At 37.1% G+C, this 23,219-nt stretch overlaps 2 protein-coding genes and 1 long non-coding RNA gene across 4 annotated transcripts; 1 reads left to right on the top strand and 2 right to left on the bottom strand.

Annotated features, from left to right (window-relative positions):
- Positions 1–3,927: 3,927 nt before the first annotated feature.
- LOC118826135 (placenta-specific gene 8 protein-like) lies at positions 3,928–12,437 on the bottom strand. Its single transcript, XM_036597022.1, has 4 exons — positions 12,333–12,437; positions 12,015–12,146; positions 10,754–10,908; positions 3,928–4,533 (listed from the first exon to the last, which is right to left on the bottom strand). The coding sequence occupies exons 2-4, from the start codon at positions 12,130–12,132 to the stop codon at positions 4,348–4,350; spliced, it is 459 nt and encodes a 152-aa protein (XP_036452915.1). The 5' UTR covers positions 12,133–12,146; positions 12,333–12,437; the 3' UTR covers positions 3,928–4,347.
- Positions 12,438–13,704: 1,267 nt separating this feature from the next.
- Positions 13,705–15,120, bottom strand: LOC118826499. Its single transcript, XR_005008754.1, has 4 exons — positions 14,838–15,120; positions 14,514–14,561; positions 14,156–14,239; positions 13,705–14,033 (listed from the first exon to the last, which is right to left on the bottom strand). It is a non-coding gene; the product is annotated as an uncharacterized LOC118826499 (long non-coding RNA).
- Positions 15,121–20,260: 5,140 nt separating this feature from the next.
- Positions 20,261–23,026, top strand: si:dkey-112a7.4. Of its 2 annotated transcripts, none has more exons than XM_036596907.1 (3): positions 20,261–20,375; positions 20,725–21,056; positions 22,165–23,026. In XM_036596907.1, exons 2-3 carry the CDS (start codon positions 20,831–20,833, stop codon positions 22,236–22,238), a joined length of 300 nt encoding a protein of 99 aa, XP_036452800.1. In that variant the 5' UTR covers positions 20,261–20,375; positions 20,725–20,830; the 3' UTR covers positions 22,239–23,026. The 2 variants fall into 2 exon arrangements, with proteins under 2 accessions (XP_036452800.1, XP_036452801.1); XM_036596908.1 differs by lacking the exon at positions 20,261–20,375 and adding an exon at positions 20,380–20,533.
- Positions 23,027–23,219: the final 193 nt, after the last annotated feature.

Here is a 23,219-nt window from a genome sequence, read left to right as displayed (position 1 = left end):
ATTATCCCTCCTCGACCAAACTTTACAGATGGCACATTGCAGTCAGGCAGGTAACGTACTCCTGGCAATCACCAAACCCAGACTTATCCATCAGGCCAACAGATAGAGAAGCATGATTCGTCACTCCACAGAATACGTTTCCACTGCTCCAGAGTTCAGTTGCAGCATGCTTTACATGGTTCCCCCCTGACACTCTTTGATCTTAGGCTTGTGTGTAGCTGTTTGTCCATGAAAACCCATTAAATTAAGTTCCTAATGCGCAGTTGCTAATGCTGATGTTGCTTCTAGAGGCAATAGGCACTGTGCGCTTAAGCACTCACCGGCCTCACTCTGTGAGTTTGTGTGGTCTAAACTGTCGTTGCTCCTAGACGCTTCCGTTCACAGTAATACATTCTACTACTCCACATTCAAGACATTCTACTGCCAGTGTTTGTCTACCAGGACTTCATGGCTATGTGCTTCATTTTATCCACCTGTTACCAATGGGAGTGGCAGAAACACCTGAACTCAATAACTAGGAGGGGTGTCTCAATACTTTTGTCTATATAGTACATGTCAATATAGCAGATTGAGTCCATCAATATGGAAATACTAAATACATAGTAGCGTCAGCGTAGAGTAAGACCCAGGAAAGGCCATGATTCCACCATAAGAACTGCTTTTGTTAAACACCAGGGCAGAAAGGCACATACAAAGCACTGAACTCGCGAAGGAGGTCACCTCTAACCACATGGTTCACACTACTGGTGGTTACACACTTACACATCTCATTTACAGAAATGATTAATTCATTGCTAGGTTCTCAAGGGAAGCTAAAGTGATTCTTCTATAGCATTGCTACAAATAACTTTTTTTGGAAACATTTAAGAGTTACTAATAATGTGATCTACCATTAAGGAACCATAAAGCCACAATTATGACAGTGAGAACTTGAGAAAATGGAAATGAAAACAGAAATCATTTACATCTTGAGTTAGATGGACTTGAGTTAGAGCACTTAATCATTTGCATATATTATTGCAATTATTATTATTATTATTATTATTATTAGTAGTAGTAGTAGTAGTAGTAGCAGTAGTAGTAGTACTGGTGGTGGTAATAGTTGTTATAAATACATTCTAATACTGTGTTTAATAAATGTTTTAGTGTTCAGTTAAGTCAAGTAAGCCCACACTTAAAAGCAGAATTATATGGGACTCATATAGTGATAGCATTTGTAGATCTGCTGAATGAAAGTTATTCACTGTGCTATGCCAATGTCACTTCCTGTTGACAATGGAGAATCTCAGTAGATTGGTTCAACTGCCAAATCTATTCATTTCTTAATTCTTGCAGAGCCTTTCTCATGAATGAATCCAGGCAGATTTAACTAGCTATCAGTCTAAATTAGGACAGTAGTGATCTAATAATTAACACAATAATAATATTAGTTCATTTACCATTGATGTTCATTATGCTTCAGGATTTCATTTCAATTGTTCATCTTGTATGCAATGTTCCATATTTCCTTATCAACATAAGCATCTTTTTAAGCTGATTTTATTTATGTTATACAATCAGCCAGAATGTTTGTTGGTGACGTAAATTCTACCCACCAAATGTAAATATTTAGCTACAGAAAACACAGGCTCTTGAAGGTTTGGGACCAATCACCCTGTCATCTCATATATCAAGAGTTTTATTAAGCTTTCAGAAAACATCGCCATAATCATCACTGCAGTCCTCTTAAACATGGACGTCCGGGCTCCCGAGTGGCGCAACCGTCCAAGTGTTGGCCCTGCCATCAGGAGATTGTGAGTTCGATCCCTGGTGATGCTACAGCCATCCGTAGCCGGGAGTCCGAGAGAGCACAATTGGCCTCGCTCTCTCTGGGTGGGTAGGATGGCCCCTCCTTCTCACCCCATCACTAAGCGCGATGCTAGTCAGCGCAGGCGTCTGTTAGCTGACGTAACAGATCTGGCGGTTGGCGCTTTCCTCCGAGCGCATTCGGCTGTCCAGTGACGTTGCATGAGCGGCAGCTCGAAAAGAAGCGGTGGTTGGCTTCACAGGTCTCGGAGGAAGCCTGTGTTAGCCTTCACCCTCCTAGCGTTGATAGCATCGTGTGATTGGGGGAGTCCTAACTAGCGGGTGGCATTGGAGACGACTAAATTGGGGAGAAAATTGGGTAAAAAAAAACATGGACGTCCAGGATATCAAAAAATCTGAAAATGGATAGAAAGATTTAAATATTTATACAAAAACACACACAAAAGAAAATTGGAGCAGAAGTTCTAACACATTGTCTATTTTCTCTTGCTGTCTCACACAAGCTACGTCCCCAACAACTTTGTACACAAATTGCAAGTGATGAAATACGTAAAAGAAAATGTTTGCAACTTGTTTCCATCCAACTGCCACTGAACAATAAAAAAATCTTTTGCGTTTGTTGTAAGAGGCATGTGAGGGAAATCTGTCACGTAATACTAAATGCATGTTTAAATGCATGATTTTTCTCAAATTAATTTACAATATCATAGGTGCTGACAAAGAATGGAATTTGACAAAATAATAGTTTTGTTGACATTCATAAAATATTATTGAAAATCCACTTCCATAGCTTACATCATCAAACTTTTTGAAGTGTTTTTATTAATTTCATTTTATAGAAAAACACTTTGGATGGAACCGTAGCAAAAGACACACAGACACACATGCATACGTTAAAATGTGTCAGATTACAATGAGTCAGGTTGTTCTTATCGCACACATTTTTACAATGCAGAAGACACGCATAGAATGCAGATCCTATTGTTTGAGTTTCTGTGTGTTAAACCTTTGCCTGACATTTACAGGCTAAACAAAGCATACTGAACAGAGAACGAAAACACTCCTCATAAAAAAGACACATACCACTCAGCAGCCTACAGTCCAACCCCATAACCTTAAAGCAACAACGAAACTGTCATGTAACAACATTTTAAATATGACACACCTACAAGAAACATGTCTCAAGCAGAAGAGAGGAAACATCTCAAGCACACAGAGATATGCTTTTCCAACCCCTCGAACCATAGACTAAGTTATTGTTATCAATACAGTAATTGTCAGTAGCTGCTATACATTATCGTTTGAAAACTCCAGCTGTGCATACATTTCATGATGAATGGACCAATAGAAATGGTCCAAAATCACATAATAATTCCATACATTAATAAATACATCCATACATAAACTTACATCACACGTTAAGAAGGTTTTTGCCTTCTCCTTTGAGGGTAACACTGTGATACAAGGTTTTGGTCTGTTAGTTATGAACACTAATCTGTAACTTATGTAGCTCTGAGAATCAGGAAGTGAAGTGTGCCCCGTTTGAAATAAAGGCAGATACACAGTATAAATGTACCCTCAAAGGTACAACAGTGGTTTTAAGGTCCAATTATGTGTGTAAATAAGTTTTTCCTAGTGGAAAGGGATGTATTTGTACCTTTTCATAACCTAATGTTTTAAAACAGAACAATAAAATAAAAGCCTGGAGATGAGATGGGGTGTGTGGAGTCAGTACAGCTTTGAAAATATAATTGCAATGGATTGTGATACAATTATGTTCTCTTGACTAAAGGCACTGAGCCCAACTGTTTTACGCTAAAAATGCATTTGAATAATTTAAATCTATTGAAGCTTCGTTTAAGCAGAGATTTCTGTTAGAGACTGGAGTTGATTTGTGTGGTGCGTTTATAAACGCTCTGTTTTCTTCAGCTAACCTGGACAGACCAGTTATCAGTCAGCTTTTACTGACCTAAAATATGCCCATTCATTTATCACCTACCCTTCCCTCCACCTCCTCCCCACCACCTCGCTCACTCACTCAGTCACTCTCTCTCTCTCTCTCTCTCATTTTTCTCTCTCCTCACTCTATCTTTCTTTCTCATCCACACACGTCTCTCTCTCTCTCTTTCTCTCTCTCTCCGTTGAAAGTATGATAATATCTTGCTTTTTAAGAGCTGCTTAGGTGTTTCAGTTTTGAGTAAATGTCTTGTGTTTTCTTAGAGAATTTTCAGCGGAGGAGTAAATCTTCAGGTTTCAGTAAGGTAAAAGGTCTGTAAGCTTTTTTGTTACATTTTTTTTTGGTTTATTGACTTAAGTGTTAAATCTCTCTCTCTCTCTCTCTCTCTCTCTCTCTCTCTCTCTCTCTCTCTCTTTCTCCATAGCTAACAGCAAAAGGTTGAGACAAAAAATCACAAAATTCTTTCACAAACTCATGCAGTAATAAAACACTCTCTAATGGAACAAAGTGCTCTCCTTTGCATTGCAGTTTGCCCGGATCTTTAAACCAATCATTGCTGCTGCTGTGGTACAAGTCCCAGTATTCTAAATGAGGTGAGAGTGGTCCAGGTAGAGAAGGGCAGTGCGGCGTGTTTTGGATGAGGAAGAGGAGAGTGATGAAGACTGGATTTTGGCCAAGGCGGCTGTCCGCTTCTTGATTTCTCTGGAGATCTGACACCAGGACAGAGTATAACAGCAGCAGCCGTAGAAACAGTCACTGAACACATTGCCCTGAGAGGGAGGGGGAGAGGGAGAAGGAGAGAGAGAGGGAGAGTGGGAGAGAGGGAGAGAGGGAAAGAGAGAGAGAGAGAGAGAGAGAGAGAGAGGCGAGAGAGAGAGAGAGACATTATGATTTATGTCAAGTAAAATAATGCTGCCAGTATCTGACGCAGTAAGTGAAAACTCAGTGCCTGCAAGTTTCTGTTAAACTCCTCTATAAACAGTCAGTAAATCAGAATAAAAGAGCACCCTCTTCTGGTGAAGTTCATCAAATCTTTTTAGTCTCCCAAAACATTTTCTATTGTTGTTGTGCCAACAGTCAGGCAAACAGATAATACAATTAAAAATACAATTCAGTTCAATTAGGTTCAATTCAAACTGCTCTAAATTGCCATAAGACTGCACAGAAAGCTCTTGGACCGTTTTCAATAACACTTGCGTAAAAGCCTTCACTCTCGTCATAAGGCTGTTGCTACGTGTCTCTTTTGTCACGCTACCTTCAAACTCATGCATAACACTGATCTCTTGTTTTTCTTCTTTCGTGTTCTGAGGTCACAGTGAATTGCACAAGGGCTCCGCAACTGAGAAGCAATCAGTAACCCAGCACTATACACACCACTGCCTCTGTAACTTTCAAAGCACAGTCTTCCACCACTGACTCTTATACTGTGAAGATAAAAAACAGATTGCACACTTGTATTCGCAAATGAATGGACTAATGCCTTTTTTGAATGTCAAATGAACCTTGCCTTCAACCATGTAAATCTAGACAACAATGATGAAAGAAGCCTTTCTTTGAAGTTCTTACATAAGAAGAACAGAACAAAGCTCTTATTTCAATTACAGCAAAAGTAAGTGAGCAGAATGTTCTCATAGACCTCTGAGTTCATATAAACTTCAGCATCCAGATGAGCCCTGAGTATTTGGCCATGAACGGCATTTTTTGAGAATTGTCCTTATCAAACTCTGTGGTAAACTGAGTTCCAAAGCATTTCATTTCTGTGTCATTAAGTAGCTGAAATAACTGAAACTGAATGACGTGTACTAATTATTTAAAACCACAGTTTATCTTATCCGACAGATTTCACAGGAGTTTTTCGGACTTTGTCGTTTGTCTTTACACACCAGCTCAAAAAGAAGGTCTGGCTTGATGTTTAGGTCCGAAGTGCAAAATAAACATTATACTGATGAAGACACGATGAGAATAGTAGATAATTCACTTACATCCTTTGGAAGACACGTCCTTCACCTAGTTTTTACTGAGTTCCTTTTGAAAACTGTTTCAACACGCTCGCCGTCATCTGATTTTTTTTAATGATTTAATGATTTTTTTTTTAAATTTACTACTATGGTTCTTATTACTTTATGATTTGTCCACTTGGCAAGGGTCCGAAACACAACACACATTACAAAAAGTTCTTCCACACATTGCATGCAATTACACATCTGCAATGAAAACTGGACTTATTCTCAACTCATACGAGAGCAGTGGAAGCTTGGTCCTGCCAGCAATTTAAGGTGGTCCTAACTTAAGTACATTTTACACAATTGAGCTATGTAGAATGTATATATTTTGCTTTTTATTATGTGTGGACATTTTTTGATCCTAGCAGTAATATTTTTGGAGTGGGGACCTATTAATTACATGAACGTAAGAACTTTTAGTGGCCAATTATTGTATGTTCCAGTAATTCCATGAATTTTACATTTTACATTCAGTATATTCCGTTTGCCTCTTTGGGTTTCATACTGTTTACGGCAAAACTTATCTGATGTTGACTTTAATACTGGAAAACAAAAGGAAGAAAAAAACCTAAACCAAATTCATTATGCACTAGCATATATTTGCCATTATGGCCCCAAATACAACAAGATTTCACCAGTATTACCAACATTTTCATTCAGTCTGTTCTGTTTTTATTGGTACTTAAAATGTGTGACTTCCACCTCATACTGGATGCATATTATCCACCAACCTGTATGTTCACAAGCATGCTGATTTGGTATACATAGTAGAATTACACTGTAAAAAATGGCTCATCAGATCAGCCTAAAAAAATACTTTTTATGGTAAGAAGTAAATTAACTAGTTTTATTCAACCTAAATAAATACTTTGAATAAATGATTCTTTCAATCAATGTAATTTTTTGACTCAAATAAAACTCATTCAGTTGCTTGTTGCCACATAAAGTAATATTTTTTAGGTTGATCTGATGAATGATTTTTTACAATGCACGCTGCTGTAATCAGTTCCTATGAATTTTCTGATAAGCCACCTACATCAGCAATGATATCTTTATCTGCTTTCACTTATCAGGAGCTTACAACTGTTGTACTTTCCTCCACATGTGATCTTGACCCTGTTCCTGTGTGCAAAATTAAATTTAGACTACGTTTTTTTGTCAACAGGCGCTTTTCCTGATGTTTTTAAAGCTGCCCTTGTGAAGCCTCTACTAAAAAGGAGTAGCATGGTTCCTTCCATATGCAATTATTTCAGATGAATTTCCTCCTTTTGTAAGTAAAGTTTTTGAAAAAGTTATTTTCAAACAAATATGCATCTATACTAAAAAGAAGTTTTTGAACTTTGAACATGATGCAAATATGTACTTCGGTTCCACATTCCAAAGAAAATATTAAGTTAATAAAGTTAATTAGGTTACACATAGTAATTTTCATAGCTATGCTGATGATACAATATTACATATTTTCATTCCTTCTCAAGACGCTTACCAGCTGCGTTTTAGGCATTTCTCAGTGAATATCACAAAGTTTTCTACAAAGAAATCAATAAAAATCTAAGGTACAAATTTGTAGAGCCCTTTGCATCATGTCCCAAACCTGAAGTACAAAGAGTTCAGTTTTATCCCGCATGTAAAAGCGGTTAAAGAAATATTGCGAAAGTTTAGTCTTATCTATCACATGCAGAGAAACTTGTTCATGCTTTTCTTATAAGCAGGGTGGATGACTGTAATGTTCTTCTTACTAGACCTCCTACAGTGTAAAACTTGGCTCATAGGACCAACATAAAAAAAATGCTTCATGTGGTACCAAGTAAATTAACTAGTTTTATTCGACCTAAATAAATACTCTAACTGAACAATTCTTTTAATCAATGTGATTTTTTGAGTTGAATAAAACCCATTCAGTTGCTTGTTACCACATGAAGTAATTTTTTTAGGTTGATCTGACAAGCCGTTTTTTACAGTGTAGGAAAACACTACATCCTGTATGACTCATACAACATGCAGCAGCATAGAGCCTAACAAGAACAACGAAAAGAGAGTTTAAAAAGAGCTACACTGGCTTCCTGTATCTTTTAGGATAGATTCTAAAGTTTTTTATTAGTTTTTAAAGCTTTAAGTGATCTGAAATTACCTCACATAATCTGTTTATATTCCAACAGGGGATCTTAGATCTGCAGATACTGACTTTCTGTAAATACCTTCCATTAAATACAGAAAATGTGAAGAGACTCTTTCTGTTACTATGCTTCTAAATTGTGGAATCAATTCCTGCTCTACTGCTCTGTAAGTAAAGTTATTAGTTGTCATAATTATTGTTAATTGCTTCCACATGTGTGGCAAGCAACAAAGTGCACAGGAGAAAAAAATTCACTCTTCTCTTAGAAAAAAATAGTTCGGACTAGCCGTCTCTATTTGTGCATATCACTGACCAGGTGTGGCTCATATGAATGGACTAGCAGAGCTAAGCCCTCCCTTTCTTTTAAAGAAAAAAGCTATTAAAAATGGATTCATTTTTAGCATCCATATTGTTTCACTTGCTGTTAACAAATGATTAGAAATTTTTTTGATTATTATTTTTAGGGCTCCTGTGAAGTCTAAGAACATTAGCACCACCAAAAGGTTGTAAATAATGTACAAGTTGGTTGAAATTGGGGATTTCCCTCTAGCTCAAACTGTAGATTCACTTATCCGATCTGTGATTCTGTGTCAAGTGTGTTGTGATCTATTATACAACATGAAACACCCCTGAAGTTCTTAATCTGTTTGGACTAATTACTTGCGGTCACGACGTCCAGCCCCACCCTTTTTCAGTCTGCAGTCAGTACTATTAGGGGTGAACACATCTGGTTCTAAACCCAGATTGGCCTAGACATGCTTTAAGCCGTCGTAAAATGCTGCATATTCACTCACATGAACGTGAACTTTTTAATTTTGTTTACACTGAAAGTCAGATCAAATTGTCAGCATGTCATTACGTGATGAGGTTTACTGCAGAGACTTTTAATGTAAAGCCTACATTTATCCAATTTCCACAACTGGAGTAATGCTAATTTCTATTAGTGCGCTTAAGGGGTTTGCAGTTCAATGTTAGTGTCAAGCTAGCAGTGGTGCCATATCAGCTGTCCGTGGACATTTGGAGCTTGTAACTAACTTTTTTTTGTTTGTACATTACTGTTTTACAACGTTCTTGAATAATGATTTGAACTTAAATCTTCTCATGTTCTTTTGTAGTTAGTAGGTAGGTAGCAGTATGTAGATACATGCAAAGCTGCTATGAAAGGTAGTGTGATTGTTCTTTTAGATTGCTATAGCATTAGGTAATGGTTTACATCAGCATTCAAACATTTAAGTGTGGCCAGTTGCAAGTCTGACAGCTCATTTCATTATTTAATTCCTGTAGCTTGAAGTGGTTCCCAAATGTGATGTTACAGTGTGCATGCCATTGATAGGTGTTACTTTTTTGTATGAATTTTTATGTATGTAAAACAATGGTTTCAAACATTCATTCATTCAAACATTTACACCCTAAGAGTTATAAGAGACAAGTTATTCAAGTCTGGGCAGGCATGAGTCATTTTGTTGTTAATGACAGTGACGGCCAGTCATACTTTTGCCATAGTCAAGACCTGAATGAATATATATATATATTTATATATATATATATATATATATATATATATATATATATATATATATAAATATGTCCCAGTCTCAGTCTTGACTTGACTATGGCACAATTATGACCACCTGCCACTGTCTTTAACAACAAAATGACTCATGCCTGCCCAGAACCGAATAACTTGTCTCTTATAACTCTTCCCCATATAGCTGGAATAGGGTGTAAATGTTTGAATGAATGAATGTTTGAAACCATTGTTCTGTGTGGTTAGGAAATATCCCAGCACAATAAGAATTAAATGTGTAAAGAGGAAGCTGCTGAGGGTTTCATTTACTCTTGTAATACAAAGCACAAAGTGAGTAATACAGCTCTGGGCCATCAGCCAATAACAGCCCCAGGCCAGCTTATCTACAACCCCCCATCCTACACACTGCATCAACTCATAGAGGTTTTAAATGTGGGAAAGTTTCAGTGTTTGCATTTTAAAGTGTTGAGGAGCTCTTATCAGAACTCGGTCTCTAAACGTCAACAACTTTTTCAGTAGCTGAGACGCTGGGGTGAAGATGTTTATCAAAATTCAAAAAGCATGAGACTGAAGTTTTTAAAACAGACAGAGGGAAGATATCTTGTATAGTGCACTGTAAAACTTATAATGTCAAATTGGCAGCAGTTTCTCCAGTAATTAAATGTTTATTTCCAGTACTCATACAGTATTATTAAAGTACAAAATTTTACTGTACTAAAGTATTGCTGTATCAAAATATAGTTTCTGTATGTTTTTCATTCACTCCTGTATTTCTATGTATGTGATCTAATGTGCATGCACAACTTACAACCTTACAACTTACAACAAGTTTTGCTATATTATGTACTACAACATTTAAAGATACAGACAAATAGAAATATTTATCTGGCTAGCTTCTAGTAGCAAATGATTAGATATTGATGCTTATGGTTTAAAGAACAATCACACTATTTTTCACAACAGTGTAGTTCTGTTTATTAATCCCACCATGAACTGAGCATCATATTACAGCAGTTACTGCGTTTACACCAGTCTTTGTAGTCTTTAAGACTACAAAGGCAGCGGTAACCGGATATCTAATACAACACTACCGGATAATTTAGTTAACTGAAATACAAAACACCACATGTAAAATACATCAAAAGTATATTTGTGGCAGGAAAAACATGTTACAAAACACGTAACAAAAACAAAATGATAATGTGAAATGACCCAATCTTCACCTCAGTCTACTGTATTTAAGGATTACAGTTGATTGATGCAGTGCTTACACTGTAAATTTACAGCAATCTATATTTTTACATTAATGTAAAGTAATGAAGGAATGTATGTGTTTTTGTTACCTCTATGCCATAGCGCTCTCTCACTGCTGCACGCATTGCGAGGGAGGCTGGAGGCACGCAGCCCACACAGTCCAGCAGAGGTAAACACACACAGCCCCCTGCGGCCCTGTTCGTCTTACACACAAATACAGGCAAACACCAGAGAGCGAAGCAACCTACACACACGCACACACAAGTTTACGTTTTCATCTTTTTGTCAGTGATGTATTTTCTATTAATTCATTACTGTATTGTTGCAGCCACATACAGCTCTGCCTAAACCTAAACCCTAATATTTTTACTATTTTACTACAATTGTTTCAGCAAAATTAGTTGATTTGTGATGAGTTGATGTCAAAACATCAGATTTTTCACTCCACACATACTATATGAGCATAATTTGTCATACATCACTGCAAAAGTCAAAAACCACACTTCATTTAATCATTTCCAGTCAAAATGGCCATTAAGTACAGGGTATTCAATTTTCAGCATCAGGGAAAAAAACAGAAAACATGTATTTACCAGAAAATTCAACAGAAGCATTGACAATGAAATATAATATGATATTTTTCAGGTGCACTTCATATTTATCCCAGCTTCCATTCATCAAGTTTTTTAAAGAAATCCACAGGAATATTTTTCCACCATTGCACTTTCTGCTTCTCATAATCTTAAACACATTCAGTGATGTTGAGGATGTCTGAGAACAGCAGCAGCTTCTTTGTTTGATTAACAAACTTTCTTCTTTTTTGTCTGTTTCTTTCTCTAGGTAACAGCTTCTTGACCGCTACACATCTTTTCAGACTCACAGTGAAAGGACGGACAGAAACAGCTGTGGATCATTACAGATCTGAAGCGAGAGTGGAGCTTGATTTTCTCCTCTCTCTCAAAGATGAAAGCTTTAATTACTGTTTATCTTATGGTGACAGTGTTGGTGGTCTACGTGGTCTTGCATGGTTGAAAGGAGTTTGATTTTCTCTGTATATTTTAACCAATTTTTAACTACAGTTCTGGAAATTCCTGTTTTTTCTCTTAATTTCCTTTGAATTTCCCTTAAATAATGCAAGCAGATTGTCTCATATCTAATCTCAGAAATATCTTCTGAAAAAAGAACAATTTGAAAGAAGGGTGATCTCTGACTTTTTCACAGAACTGTAGATATAGTTTTAAAATGTTGTTGAAAGCTGAGGCTAACTTACAATGTAAATGTTAAAATTTAGACCTGCTTCAGTGTAAAGCTTAAATCCGTGGCAGACAAGAGGAGCAGTAGACTACTCACAGTCTCCTATATCCCCATAGCATTCACACAGGCCAGTGCTCCACTGTCCATCCTGAACCGCTGGACCAGGCTGACACTGTACCACTGTTAACTGAAGAGGGGGTCTTTCTCTGTCCATGCTGAAATGTAGTCCTGAACCACCAGGTTGAAATGTCATTCAGATACCCATTTAGACAGCAGGGGTCATATACCCTGCTACCATTTCTTTTACACTATACCAAAGTTTACCATGATTTTAAATAACAATCCATCTCATCAATAAACAGAATGAGATGCCCTGTTGTCTTTTTAAGATGCTGTAGAGGTAATGAAACATACCTTATCAAGTCCAAGGGTCAATTAAAACTCAAAGTGTGGCTCCTCACAGTGTGAACTAAACAGCAGTGTTGGCCTCTATGCTTCCACAGATCATGTGATGTCTACTGTAAACAGGGGCCTGGAAAGATAGTGACCTTGGTGTTTGGTCTAGGATTCATTTGACACGGGCTACAAATGCTGAGCTGGATGTATTTATTTAGGGAAACAAGAAGCAGTTTTCCAAAGCTAATTCAAATGCCTTTTACCCCTTAAAGTTTCAAGCTTATTTCATACTAAGGCTTATTTTTCAGCAACACATGGAAAGAAATTGCAAACTGGCAGAGTTATTATTAAATTAGGATAGCAGTGAGCAATGGAAACCTCCTGGTCCTGGTCCAGGTCTTGGCTATTCAACAACCAAGTATCGTCAAATTAAAATTAAAGAATGGCAATTGTTTAATTCTAATAATATTTATTTTATTTTTTTATCACATTCCAGTTTAACTGATTGACTGGTAAACAGCAATAAATGCTACATATTTATAGGATAATTGCTTTAAGAAATTAAGCAAGCTACAGTCGGTCCAGTTATTTAGAAAAGAGTAATGTGTAATAAAACAAATTTGTCAGACTTTATTACTTACTGTAATACTTACATTTTTCACTGCCTATATTCTTTCACTTATGATATGCTGTCTTATAGTTATGTTTTTAAATATTTCATTGAGTTTCAACACAGTTTTAATGGAAATTTTACTATTATGTTTTAATAGAAAAATGATTAATCCTTAAAAACCCCAGGCTTACTACATACTAAGGCTTATTATTTAGTAACTACAAGGACTTTGATGCATTATTCTTAGGCTTTAGCAGTGTGCAATAAAACTTTGGGCCTGCCAGCAGACCCATGGCCTTGTAAGAGGTTTATTGTGTATTCACAGCTACTCTGTATTGTCTTCATTAACAGCAGCAAGATTGCTAATTCACAATATGCTGTTGTGTGAAGCTATCCAAATATCTGCAGAGAAGTAGGGTTTTTCTCATCTTAACCTGAAATGTAATCATCAGTCAGCGATAGCATCATATCATGGACTTTCAGGAACTGTGCTGATGTAAAGCTCAGATAAAGGGCAGTGTAGGAAATATGCTCTGCATCCGAAACAATTTTTTCTTTTTCCCACCGGAGTGGCCTGTGGGAACATGTTTAATGGGATGGTGTGGGTCTAAATCTGGTCAAACTGAACAAAAGCTTCAGTGGGGTGTATAAGATTACACCAGAGTTTCACAATAGCCCAAACAACTATTGAAGACTAAAGAAGTTAAGCACAAGACAAATTTGGCAATTTATTCCACATTTATTTATATATATATATCTGAAATCACATCACATTTATTTGGTTTCATTATGCAACTGCAACAAAGTACATAGGATTACCATTGTACAATATATTCAAAGCTAAAAAAGCTTTACAATCAGGGGTCAATACAAAGAAAAAAAGAATGAAAAATACAATAACTAGATATAGATGTCCTTTCCATCAGTGTTAGACATCATATTCACATATTTGGGTTCAGTTGAACATTATACTGCATGTAGCCAGAATGTTAAGAAATACAGACAAAGAATATTTTGCCACAAAACCCTCGGAAATGCAATTATGGGAGTTTAAACAGGGGTGGAAACCCTGTAGAGAATTCTATCACAGTGTCCCAGGATTTCACCTGAACAAAAGAAGAAACAGAACTAATGAGTTATTATAATTTTAAAAGGGCATGTCTAACCAACATTAAATTCTGGAATCTAAAAAAAAAAAGAACTACACATGCATTGTTTGATTACCTACCATCATAATTCTTCCAGCAGCGACACTGTGTGCCACCCCTGGGGAGGAAATGTCTGTGTATGCCATGGAAGTTGCCACTGTGCACTAGAGGAAAAAATGGGGGGTGGGGGGGGGGTGGAATTGCATTTACTGGAATAATGGAGCTCACAGCAATGATCCAACATCTAGTACAAAGCTTTTCCAGAAGAGCAAAGGTAGCAAATGAGGGAAAAACTCCCTATCAATACCCTTAATATCAGAAGAAACACTGGTTGAGCAGTTGTCTAGAAACCTTTGGACATATAGCAAATATTATATAAGGCTGAGTATAAGCTGGAAAGTCACAGCTCTGATCCAAAAAAAGAAACAGGATACTTACATATGCATTTAAAAGGTCCACTCTTAAAAAGTCTTTTTCGGGAATATACTAATGAATATAAAAGACAATGTTCAAAAGTCAGTTCAGTGATATACAAATTACAACATTACGTTACTAAACAAACACTAAAGATTTATACATAAAAATATGAGGTAACACTGAAAATTAACACTTTTTTGGATTGGGTACACATCTAAAGGCTCTTTTAAATATGTATGGCTATAATAAAGAATAGCACCTACAAACAGTTATACACTACAGTGGACAAGCCAAAATCCTACAGGTAGAGTAAAAAAATTTGAAACAAAATAATTCTGTTTTTACCTGAGTGGTTGCACAAAATAGTGGTCATTATGACCAAGGTAAAAATCATCAAGGAGAGCCTGGACATCCTTTCTCTGGTTTTGGTTCAACAACTGCAACTTAGCCTCTCTCATCCGTCATACAGTGGAGCAGAGGTTCCCTTCCTACTTTTATCCCCTCCGATAATGCGATAATGATCATCCTGCCTTCCTCACTGCCATGCCCTTTGAGCCACACAAGAAAGCCCCCAGTGGGTTTACAAACTGGTCCAAGCAAATAGGTCTCAACAGGTCCTCACATACCTCTGTCCTGAATGGATGGCTGAAAATGGAGGTATTTGTTGTGTGAATGCGGTAAACATAATCGCTCAAGAGAAAAAAATGTGAATTTTGATGTCTTTGGGATTAGATTGCAATCTGTGGCATTGAACCAACTGATTCGGGTTACAGTGTTATTCCTGAACTTTCGCTACTGGTTGGTTCGCCTTGTCGCAAAATCTCACAAGCTTGTCATGGAAGAAAAAGAAAGACATTTTATCTTTTCCTTCTCTGGCAACGTCTGTTTGCAGTCTAGTATTCTAAATGTTTTAATCGTAGCATTTATAAGAGGCCCAGACTGAATATCTTCAAGAGACAAAGATGTTTATGGGATGTAGACCTGCATGAAGCACAATCTCATTCCAGAAACATCTGTGTTGTTTGATGTGACACTGAACATCTCAGAGAAATCCATCCTTTCGGTTAGGCACACTTGTCCAATACAAAACATATTCCATTCTATATATGGAATTAGAGGTTTATAGACCTCTCTTTTATGAAGGTAATATCTGTAATGTCTCTTCTTATAATGCTAAATGAGGTGGGAGAACAAAAATGGATGAAGTAAACACAATTTAAATAAATGCTCAATAAAAGATTTCTTTGGGGGACACTTTAGGGTTTGTTATCTTAAAGCAATACACTACACTCTCAGAAAAAGGTGACAAAACTGTCACTGGGGTGGTGCCCTCAAGGGTCCATCTCAGTACCTTTAGTCAGGGAACATAATTGTACCATAATCTGTTTTAAATTATATTTTAAGTTGTATTGACTCCACACACCCCGTCTCATCTCCAGGCGTTTTGTTTTATTGATCTGTTTTAAAATATTAGGTTCTGAAAAGATATAAATATGTACTTTTTCACTGGGGAAAAACTTATTTAAGGTACACAATTGGACCCTAAAGCCACTGTTGTACCTTTGAGGGTACTTTTACATTGTTTGGACCTTGATGAACAGAAAATGTACCTGCACAGAACCTTTACTTCTCACAGTATACTTATTTATTCTTTCTTGAGTAATTTCCTTTACTAAAACTTTTACTTGTGCTCAAGTATATTATCACTACAGTAACAGTACTTTTACTTGAACAGAGACTTTCAATACTATTTTCAATACGATTTTCAATTTCCTCTATGCCTCTATGCCAAAAAGAGGATCATTTGAAAGGTTTGCCAAAAGAAAGCCTCTCATCTGCTCACATCTCGACTGGAACTGGGTTTTATAGTCAAATGGGACAAAAGTAAACACAAGAGGTGGATTATCCTAAAAAAGATACTGTGATGCATGTGGTGGAAATCTGATGTTCTGTGGTTGTTTTTCACAGAGAGGTACTGGTAATCTCAACAGGATACATGATATCATGGACCTCATCAAATACCAGGAGATTTTAGATCTGTCTGGCTCTTCCAAGACACAGTCATGGCTGGATCTCACAACTGCACTGCACACTTAAAAAGAAAGGTTTCTAGGAAAAAATATTGCATTGCTATACAGAACCTTTACATTATGCAGAGTTGTTTTAAAAGGTTCTTAACACTAAAAGGTTCTTTAGGGGATAAAAAGTGGTTCTGCTGAAGTAGTGCTCCAAGTAACCTATTTTCACAACTTTATAATTAGCAGTGTATCATATAAAACATCCTTCTAAGTCCATATTAAAGTCAGCTGCCTCACTATCCTCACAGCTGTCTTTACATTTTCACCATTACTTCTTTTTTCCTATTACTTAAATATTAATTTATGTGTTGCTCCAAGTAAAGTGACAAATGTATATGGTTGCCTTTATAAACAACAGAATTAAATCTGTACATACTGACAATATCTGTCTATTATCTTAATCTCCAAAATGTAAAGGTGCCAAAAGGGTTCTTTTTGGATCGGGGCCCTAAGGAAAGCAATAGCAGAGTTTTAATTTGTCACATGATTCTCTGGACACCATGTTGAATCCCTTTTTTGTGGCTTTCATTAGATGGTTCAGCTCCATCATTTCTCTGAGTATGAATTGGTCTAAAAACTTATTTTTCTGTCATTTTACAATCTGGAAAAATGGATTCACAATAATAGATGAGTAAAATTTTATTTTTAATTGTTTAATGTACTACATTTTTTGACATTGTGCATTTAGGTTTATATAGTGTTCAAAAGTATAACAGTTACCATAATTTTCTTTTTGTCTCCACGATTTAACCTGGATTCATTTGATAATGCTAAATGCAGCATCAAAATTAATGGTGGCAACGTAAAAACACACACCAAGAAAATGAAAACAAGCATTTAAATGTAACACAAATGATCAAATACTGATCAAACACTGAAATGTGACTCACTCTTGGTTTGAAGAAGGTTATGGTTAAATTGATTAAATTGTTGTAAAGTTTGCTGAAATATGCTTTCAAATTCAGTTACTTTTTTTGTGTATCTGCGGTCACAGCCTGAAAATACTTCTGAATTGACTTGGCAATATCACCGGAAATAATCTGTGCAACCAAAACTAAAGCAAAACATGATATTATGTGAAAAATATTTGAGCGCTGAAGCTGATCACAGTATGCCCTATCAGTGCACATTTACACATCTCTCTGTTTAAGGAACAAGGTTTACACTAAACTACATTCATTTCATGGTTACATGTTAAATAAGGCTTCCTAGTTTATCTGTTTCCAATAAAGTTTATTGGAGTTTAATACTATTTAATTAAGTCTATATTTAGACAAAAAAAAAAAAACAGATTATTTGATTAAGATTCAAAAGTCCTGGTGCCATAAGCTTATTTATGACAATTATTATTATTATTTTTAACAAATCTAAGCCAACCGAATTATGGCTCAGAGTTTATAGGAACACGTATTAGACTAGATTTAATGACTCACTTCCTTATATGCTGAGTTTAACAGCAAAACTGCAACAAAACTGTATTTTATATAGGCCGTGAGCTTTGGGTTGACAGCAATATTAACTAAAGTAGCTAACTGACAGACACTCGCAATAAAACATACATAACAAGTTAAAAAATAGCCACCACTTTATTGTAAACCTAAAGTAAAAAGAAAATATTAAACACAGTAGCAACTACCTGTTTAGCTAGGATTATTGTAGCATGAACACTTTTAGGTGGAAAGTAGGAGATTCTGATTAGGATATTTCTGAGGTTCCAGCTGTCATAAACACAGCATTATCTCATATTTATACCTCAGGCAAACAGGGTCTGTAAGTGCAAGAGTACATGTAGAACTCCTGCACTTAGAAAAAGTAGAATATGAAAATGAATATTGTCGTAAGAATATCTTGGGGTGCCACCAACTGATATGTTTAATATCTATCCATCTATCTATCTATCTATCTATATATATATATATATATTCATATATATATGCATATGTGTGTGTGTGTGTGTGTATATAAATGGATATCTTTTTTCACTGAGTAATTTTACCTCACTGAAAGGTTACATTTCTCTCACATTGCCTGCATAGTATCAAACCAATTAACTACATTTATACATTTGTTTTCACAGCCATTTTTACTTTAACTTCATAATAATTCTGGAGAACACTGAATTGTTTATTAATTTGTGCTCATTATATGGTTTTCTTTGAAACCTGAGAAGATTAGAGTTTACATGGCTCACAGAAAAAGCTTAACTCTTGCTTGTGTAGAATGTTTCCACAGTGCAATGCAAAACAGCCGTGTGGGAGCATCCAACATTTGCAAGGCAAAGCAAAAAGTTGGCAAGGGATTTTTTCCTCTTGAGACCTGTGGCATGCTCTTTACTTCAAATTTATAACACAGTATTTTCTCTGTCTTTCTGTATATTTGATTAGCCTGAATGTCCCACCCTGTTCTCACATTTTGTCCCTGTCACCCGGAATAGATCATGGTCTTGCAAAGCCCATGTACAACAGCATCTTTGGAGGCCCCCAAAACTCTAACCATTACACTAAATAAATGAATAAACGATTAAATGAATGAATAAAACAATCAATCAACAAATAAATAAATAAACCACCTGAAAAGTGAAATTTAGCAATAGTTCACATCTGTGTTTATCAGCAATGCAAATTTTCATTTTTGTGTTTTGAGGAAAAACAAAATTAGCCTTATCATTGATTAATATGCAATATTCTTTTGTGTCTACATTATAACAGTTTTTGTATGTAATGTATGTACATTAAAGACAGGCTCTTAACAAGATTTCTTCTCTTTATCCTTTAAGCCAAACTGAGTAGCAAATGAAGTATTTCTACACAGGAAAAGGGTGACACATCCCTTTTGAAAGGCAGCAACAAAATACATGAACATAAAACCTGAGGGGCCTGAGGACAGGTAACATTTGTTCATCTAATGCTTCTATCTGCATAGGATTGCCCAAGGTATTTGAGCCCCCTCTGACCTTGTGGTCTGAGGCTCCTGGAAGTCTGAGGCCCTTGTGTACTGGCCCCACTGGCCTAATCAGTAATATGTCCCTACCTGTCTTACCACTTAATGCCCAGACTTGACCAACAGCCACCACTGATTTAGATCCAAAGTCCAAAGTGTTGCTGATCTAGGATCATAAACTTAATTACTACTAGACTACATGAAAAGCTTGAAAACCTGATCTTCAGTCAGCTTTCTTGCTTTGCTAGGTTTTAACAACATGGATCGTAGAGCTTAGACCAGGTAAAACGCTCAACTTCTTTTTCTTATGCTTAGGCCATACAAACACCTCCACTGTGTGCGACTGAAGCACGCAGAAAGCTGCCTACATAAGTGTGGGCTGTGACTTGTGTAACTTACTGTTCAGTAACCTCCTTGTGGGTGTAAGGCTAATGTCAGACACTGTCCGCCTACAACTAGCAACATTCACCCATTTACAGCCTACACAAGAGCTCCCCCTCATCACAGTGACGCACACACACACGAACCGAGGAAATCCCCAAACAACGCTTACGACACAACGTGCTGCCACGTCATTTTGTTTACCACCCGTTTTCAGGGTGATCCCGCCTTCTCCGCTTGGGATTGGCTAGCACCATCCCGCCACCTGCGCTAGAATTGGGTAGTAGTTCATACTCACAAGTAGTCCGCCAATCGTGTGAGAAAGTAGCCTAGGAGGGCGGGGCTACTTCGAAAACAGGTGGGTTTTAAAATCTAATGCTCAGCTCTTTCGCTTGCTACGTTCATCACGGCAGAGAAACACGAACGTCGTCATCTCGGGCGGCTCGGTAACTTCGTTCTCGCCTCCGGGACAAACATAAACGGGGTAAGCTCACTTTTCGTGCCTTTATATTTCACGGGGTCGTCGAAGAGAGTGGTTTTAGTGAATTTGGACCGTTTATGGGTACGGAAATCCTCGTTACCTGTGGGAGCCGTTTGTGTTGACAGCTCGACGTAAAGGAAGAAAAGGCGACTCGGCGAGCTGTAAATACACAACCTCTTTAGTGGAGTTAAAAGTTTACATTTTGTGTGATCTTAATCATAAATTCAGCACACTTCGTGTGGCTAACAAGACAGGCTGGCTGTTCATTGAAGTCGCCGTGGCGTTGGGTAGCTGAACGTGTCGGTTAAAGCTAAATCTTAGGTTAACTTTAACCTACGTTTACTCTCCATAGGTGCTCTGACTGAAGGCCTCAGATCCAGCCTGTTCCAGTTTGTGTGGGCGAACACGGCGCTGTAGCTACTGGGGCTAACAGCTCAAAGGAGAGAGGAGAGTAATATATGAAGACATCCTACGAAGTGCAGCGGGAGACTCTAGTAGCTGACATGTACGGCACGGCGGGAATGCCCGACCTCCTGCCCCCAGCAGAGTGTGACCTGAGGCCAAGTCCACTGGTCCCGTATGGCGGCGTGGAGGCGCAGAGGAGGAACGGCTCAGAGATGCGGCCTCCACCGCGGACAGTACAGAGAGCCCCCAAACTCGGCCAGATCGGCCGCTCCAAGAGAGGTAGGAGTGGACTGTACACTAATAATGAGAACAAGGGGGCTAGATAACTTTTCACTGACTTTTCCTTGATTCTGCTGAACACGTTTTTCTAAAATGTTGGTCACACTTGAGGGATCTGTAAGATTAAAGGAAGTACATGTACACGTACACGTACACGTACACATACACATGTATATATGTGTATACATACATATATATATATATATATTTCTTGCCGGTGTTGGTTCAAAACCTCGTATCTCCAAAATAGTAACTTTACAGGAGAAAGAAAAACATACTTCACTTTTAATGTAAGTTAATGGAACCAGACTTTTTTCCAAGTCATTTTGGACCGTTTCTGTTTGTTCATCATTCATCATGAAATTCACACACAATGTGAAGGACAACATTTTCACATTATGTCAAAAACTGAAAAAACGACAAAAATGGAGATGCAAGGTTTTGTTTCGACAACATATGTACACATGTATGTATGTATGTATGTATGTATGTATAGATTTGATGTGAAGGCACCATTGAATAACTGGGGCATATCATGGCTGCATTTCAAATGAATTGGAACATTTTCTATTCTTTTAAATCTCTTGCTGTATGTGTAGTAGGGATGCACTGATATGGCACTGATCATGGGCTGATATTTTTTGCATATACATATTTGCCAGTGATACATAAACATTTTATGAAAAAGTAGAACTCAGGAATACATCTACCTGAATTAGCATTATGGATACAAATAGCATTTACTTCTGTAGGCTTGTGAATGCAGTAAAATGAATAAAATCTGAAATTTTAATATAATAGCCCAGCACTAACTATACATTCTGCTCCTCCAGTACAATAAATTTATCAAATAAATTGATCAAATGTAAATCTGTCAAATGCCGATCATTTTTGTTAAGCATTTATCTGCCGTACCGATATGATACTGATGTCATTGTGCATCCCTAGTATATATACAAAACTGTTATTTAGATGCACTAAACACGAGATCTTGTTTGTGATTTGGATTGAATGGAAGAACCAAAATTTGTTTACCTTGAATCATGTACTCTAACCTAATCCACAATGAGCTGAGGATAACACCTTTCCTATCCCTGTCATTACACAGTGGTCATTGACGATGAAGACTTGGATGACATCATGAACAACAACAGGAGCTTCCCTGTGTCTATCAGTGCCTAAAGCGTGACAGACTGTGCCAAAGCTGTGAAGAGGCCAACACCATTAATCAAACGAGTTCTGAATCATCTGTAAAATGTAATGGGTCATGAACCATTTATACTCTTCACTCACACAGTATCAGTGCGGATAGACCCACACACCTTCTCTCTCTTAAATCTCACATTTCACGTTGCTGCAACTTTAAATCTGGGGACTGTTGACACTCTGTTATCATGGCTTGTGCATTGGTTGTAATTTAAATCCTATGTTTCTGTGGTTACCTCTCTTGTTTGACACTGCATTTTGATACTGAGATTGAAAATGATCTCCAAAGCTACAGGGCTATATTTATAAAAATATGCACTTTACGGAGGGGGCAAAGACCAAACTAACCTCGTTTGGTAGGGTTGCTCCTCTCTCACAGAAGATATGTTCTGTGTAGGTCTGTTAACGTGTAACGCGGCATTAGCTTAAGACCTACGGTTACCTTGGAAACTGAGGTCTTTGGCTTGTCTTTTATGCACTCTGAACATTGGCAGTTAAAGTATATTAGCAGGGACTGTTTTTAAATAGTCACCATTTATAGGGATTCTTCATCTTTGATCCAAATGAGATTAGTACTTTCTCGCAACCTGAATATTATCTAAAATGGTTAGTATTTAATGGGGGCAATTTGACTGCACTGCTCTCGACATACAGTGCAGACGCTGGTGAGTTATAATCGACTTGCATGGAAATTGCTATCGGATTTTTGTTTTGTATTTGTAAATTGCATTTTTGAAAATAAAGTATGCATGACTATCATCATATGAATTGGTCCAGTTAAGTACTATAAGTGCAGAATATTCTTTTTACTATGCTTCAACTGCAAAGCACTATTATATTTACTCCATGATTAGAGAAAAGTGGCATACTTTTCTTGCCATGTGATGTTTTAGTATTCTTAGTCATTAAACATCAACAAAGATTGCAACTTCTGGTATTTCTCAGTTTGAACAACTG

Source organism: Colossoma macropomum, unplaced genomic scaffold, assembly GCF_904425465.1.
Source record: "Colossoma macropomum unplaced genomic scaffold, Colossoma_macropomum, whole genome shotgun sequence".
Classification (NCBI taxonomy): Eukaryota; Metazoa; Chordata; class Actinopteri; order Characiformes; family Serrasalmidae; genus Colossoma; species Colossoma macropomum.
The sequence above is the reverse complement of the archived record's forward strand: the minus strand, read 5'-3'. Positions and strand labels throughout refer to the sequence as shown.